General features: G+C 45.6%; 1 protein-coding gene across 1 annotated transcript in view; it reads left to right on the plus strand.

Moving 5' to 3' along the window:
• CCDC69 (coiled-coil domain containing 69) overlaps positions 1 to 4,412 on the plus strand; it is a 38,930-nt gene that overhangs the window by 17,683 nt on the left and 16,835 nt on the right. The window contains exon 3 of the mRNA XM_012809344.2: positions 1,607 to 1,704. Within this exon, the coding sequence (XP_012664798.1) occupies positions 1,607 to 1,704 (98 nt within the window). The remainder of the gene's footprint in view (positions 1 to 1,606; positions 1,705 to 4,412) is intronic.

Here is a 4,412-nt window from a genome sequence, read left to right on the forward strand (position 1 = left end):
TCTGTAATCCTGACCATTGCTATCACGTAACCTCTATCTGCTCATGGCCTCTGGAAGTGCAGGACCTAAGGACACCAACTCAGTCCACCTCCTGTCCTGATGGGACTGGCCACAGTGTTGACTTCCCCCTCATCCTCACCTTTCTGCCAGACCCTCTGCCAGACCCTGCCTATGAAGTTCTCTAATAATAATGTTAATAGCCCTGGTATTAACCTGTAATTCTTATCACGAGCACTATCAAACATTTAGAGAACATCTACTGAGCACCCTCAAAGGTGGTAATCAGGAGTGTTTGCCATGGAATCAGATGGTGTAGGTTCACATCCCTGCTTCCCCGATTGTGAACTGGGTGATCTTGGGCAGGTTGCATAACTTCTCTGTGCCTCAGTTTCCTCATCTGTAAATGAAGTTAATAGTACCCACGACACTGGGTTGCTGTAAGGATGGGGCAGGTAATCCCTGTTAGGCACTTGAAATAGTGCTGGGCAGGTCGTGGGCATTATAAGCGCTCAGTACTCCTTTTGTTATTTTCATCACCATTCTTTTCTGATTTAATCATCCCAGTAGCCTCATAAGGCAGGTCTTATACTTATCCCTACCTCATGTATTAGATAACTGAGGCCCAGAGAGGATGGTCACTGCCTTTCGTCATACCCAGGGTCATACCCAGGGTCATACCCAGCGTGGCATGGCTTGTTTTGGAGTTTCCCTAAGCAAGGCCTAGACTTCCTGTTTAGATCTCTTTCCCACAAATAAGAATCCCCTCTTCCTCCAGCTGAGGAGATGCTAAAGGTGAGGGACCACATACTCAGGTGCTCACAGCCCCAGCAGGTAAAGCAAATGACAAAGTGGCCCCATATAAACATCCTTGGTGGGGGAGATGAAGACTGGCCAACTGCAGTGCCACTTCCTAGCCAAAGAAGGAGGCAGCCTCTCCTCAGCTCCAGCCCCTGGTGAATAGGAAGGCCTGCATTGCCAGTTCTTTGGATTCTTCAAGAAAAGTTGGAAATTTGTATTATTAAGCAATAGTTTCCATCCCAGTTATTAGCAACTAATTTTATTTTATTTTTTTTCTTTTGAGACAGAGTATCACTATGTTGCCCTGGCTATAGTGCAGTGGTGTCAACTTAGCTCATGACAACCTCAAATTCCTTCCTGAGTAGCTGGGACTACAGGTGCCCACCACAAAGCCTGGCTAATTTTTCTATTTTTAGTGGAGATGGGGGTCTTGCTCAGGCTGATCTGGAACTCCCAAGCTCAAGCAGTCCTCCTGCTTTGGCCCCAAGAGTGTTAGGATGGCAGGCATGAGCCACTGTGCCTGGCCTTTCTTTTTAAGTTTGAGTGAAGTAAATAGAATACTTCTATAGGCTGAATCTATCCTGTGAGCTACTGGCTTTGCTGTAGATACTAGGGGACAAAATCAGACTTCTAGTCTTGCAGGAGGGTCTCTAAAGCCAGAAAGATTTGAGGGGCTGTCTCTGAAGATTGATCCATTCTTGAGGTGGAGACCAGGGTTCCCATCACTTAGCTCAGCCTCCCACACCCTCTCTGCCAGCTGTGACCCCCACCTCTGCCGTGTATGAATTTTTTTGCTTTTCACCCATAGCCATAACTGTCCAGCTCTGCGTGTCTGAGGAGGCTGAGCAGCACCAGAAGGACATAACTAGAATTCTCCATGAAGAGAAGAAGAAATGGGCACAACAGGTAAGTCTAGGCAGCCCCCACCTTTCTTTTTCCTCCTGCTCAGCTAAACTTGCTAAATCCCAGAGTGAGGTCCTGCTTTTGGCTTTGATTGTTGTTGTAAGGGTCTTACTCCTTTTGCCAAGAAAGGAGTCCTTATCTATTGAACACATTTATATCAGGCCACTACGTTTTGGGCTCATTAGTTAAAGCAGACAGAGCTGGCAGCTACTCTCACAAAATTGATACTCTTTTGGGAAAAAGGAAAAGCCATTGGTGCTACTGGATCAATTATCCTTCCAGGCCACCCCATGGTTGGGTGGAGTCACAGATGAGTTAGAAAAAATGGTACCAATGACACTTCTGGGCCAAGCATTCGATTGGTGGTTCAAGGTCCTCAAGGTCTTTCTGTCTAGCTAGGTGACAGTGTTCAAATGGTCACACTCCAGCAGCCTATACCCCTGGGTGGTTATCCCTGGATCCTGGATAATCCCTTGGCTGCAGAGCTCCCTGTCCACTCAAAATGGACATGTAACTAGTGCAAAATAAGTTTTTTTGTTTTAGCCTCTGAGATTTTACTGTTGTTGTTGTGGTTGCATAATTTAGCCTATCCTGACTGAGACAGGAAGTCAGATGCTAAACACAACCTTACAGAATTATTTACTACAATTATCAGTGCTATGAAAAGTTTAGAGTGCTGTGAAAGGACATATTAGAAGCCCTTAACTAAGTCTGTGGGATGGGAGAAAGCCTCTCTGAGGATATAACACTGAGATTTTTTAAAAACAATTTGGAAATGAAACGTGAGGGACATTCTGCACAATTTCCAGCCTATATTGGTCAAATGTCAAGTTCATGAAGCGTGAGGAAAGACTGAGAAAAATTTCCAGGTTAAAGGACATGGAAGAGATGTGACAACCAGGGCAACTCACAGCCTGAGATTTCCTTGTCCTTGTCCTTTTCCTAGCTTGGCCACTCCCCACTCCGCTCTGGTCACTTTCCCTTCCTTCTCAGAGGGAGGTGGCAGAGCAGTAGGAGGGCCCTATCTTAGGATAGTGTCCAAAGTTTTCACTAAATCATCTTAACTGCCTATTTTATTATTTAAATTTCAAAATATTATGGGAGTACATACATTTTGGTTACATAGTTTGCTTTTGTATATTTTAAATCAAAGTTGTGTTCCCTTTACCCTTAATTGGTTATTTTAATTGATAAATATGAAACATATTTGGTGTAAACACCAAAATTCTGAAGTTTAAAGTGTCTTTTAAAAAAGTCCTCTAGTCGGCTCAGCACCTGTGGCTCAAGTGGCTAAGGCGCCAGCCACATACACCTAAGGTGGCGGGTTCAAATCCAGCCCCAGCCCGCCAAACAACAATGACAGCTGCAACCAAAAAAACAGCCAGGCGTTGTGGCAGGTACCTGTGGTCCCAGCTACTTGGGAGGCTGAAGCAGGAGACTCGCTTGAGCCCAGGAGTTGGAGGTTGCTGTGAGCTGTGACACCATAGCACTCTACCCAGGGGGACAGCTTGAGGCTCTGTCTCCAAAAAATTAAGAAAAAAAAAATTCCTCTAGTTGGGTGGCACCTGTGGCTCAAAGGAGTAGGGCACTAGCCCGATATGCTGGAGGTGGAGGTTCAAACCCAGGCCAAAAACTGCAAAAAAATAAATAAATAAAATCTCTATCTTTAAAAAGAAAGAGAGAGAGAGAAATTCCTCTAGTTATAAACTAATTATTAAATTGTGAGGGTTTTTGTTTTTTTTGAGACAAGGTGTGGCTCTGTTACCTTGGCTAGAGTACAGTGGCATCATCACAGCTCACTAAAGCCTCAAATTCCTGGGTGAAGCAGTCCTCCCACCCCAGCCTCCTGAGCTGCTGGAACTACAGACATGCACCTCCATGCCTGCTAATTTTTCTATTTTGTGTAGAGATAAGGTCTTGCTATGTTGCCCAGGCTGGTCTCAAACTCCTGGCCTCAAGCAATCCAATCCTCCTGCATCAGCCTCCTAAAGTGCTAGGATCATGAGGATGAACCACAATGCCTGGCTTAAATAGTGTGATTATTTGTACTAAAGATTTTCCTCTGGATTCTGTCCACTTAGCAGATTTACTGAGGGCTTCCTGTGTGCAGGAAGGTTGCTGCCACAGGCACTACAAGATGTATAGAGAGGACTCCAGCCCAGATCCTGCCCCTGAGGTGTTCATTAGGAGGAAGACTGCAGTGAGGGGCCCGAACTGATTAAAATATTCTTTGCTTAGACACATTTTTGAAGCACCTTTTATGAAAGGTGGATAGGTCTTTAAGGTTTTTTTGTACAGTAACAGTCCTGACATCATTTGGCCCTGAACTTACCCATGGAGTCCTTTACCATAAGACTGGAAAGGACCCCTTGGAGTCATCCACTGGAGTCCCTTCATTATACAGGGGAAGGAGCTGGTCCCAGGGCACATAGAAACTCAGTGATGGGCTGAAGCTAGACCTCTTTAGATTGTACCTTGCCTCTGGGTTTCCCTGCCCCTGTACCCTGCAGGTGGTGAAGGGACTAGGAAACATCTCAAGTGCAGTGCAGTGAGAATGTCTAGGAGCTTTCAGTGTGGAGAAGAGGAACTTGGGAACACAGCTGCTCTGCTCTGGTCTCTGAGGAGCTGCCTGGACTGAAGGAGCAGACCAGCTCTGTGTGATCCCAGGGAATAGATCTGGGACTTGATGGTAGAAGTTAGAGGTCACTTGT

Source organism: Otolemur garnettii, unplaced genomic scaffold (genome assembly GCF_000181295.1).
Source record: "Otolemur garnettii isolate 467f Iridium unplaced genomic scaffold, OtoGar3 scaffold00003, whole genome shotgun sequence".
Lineage (NCBI taxonomy): Eukaryota > Metazoa > Chordata > Mammalia > Primates > Galagidae > Otolemur > Otolemur garnettii.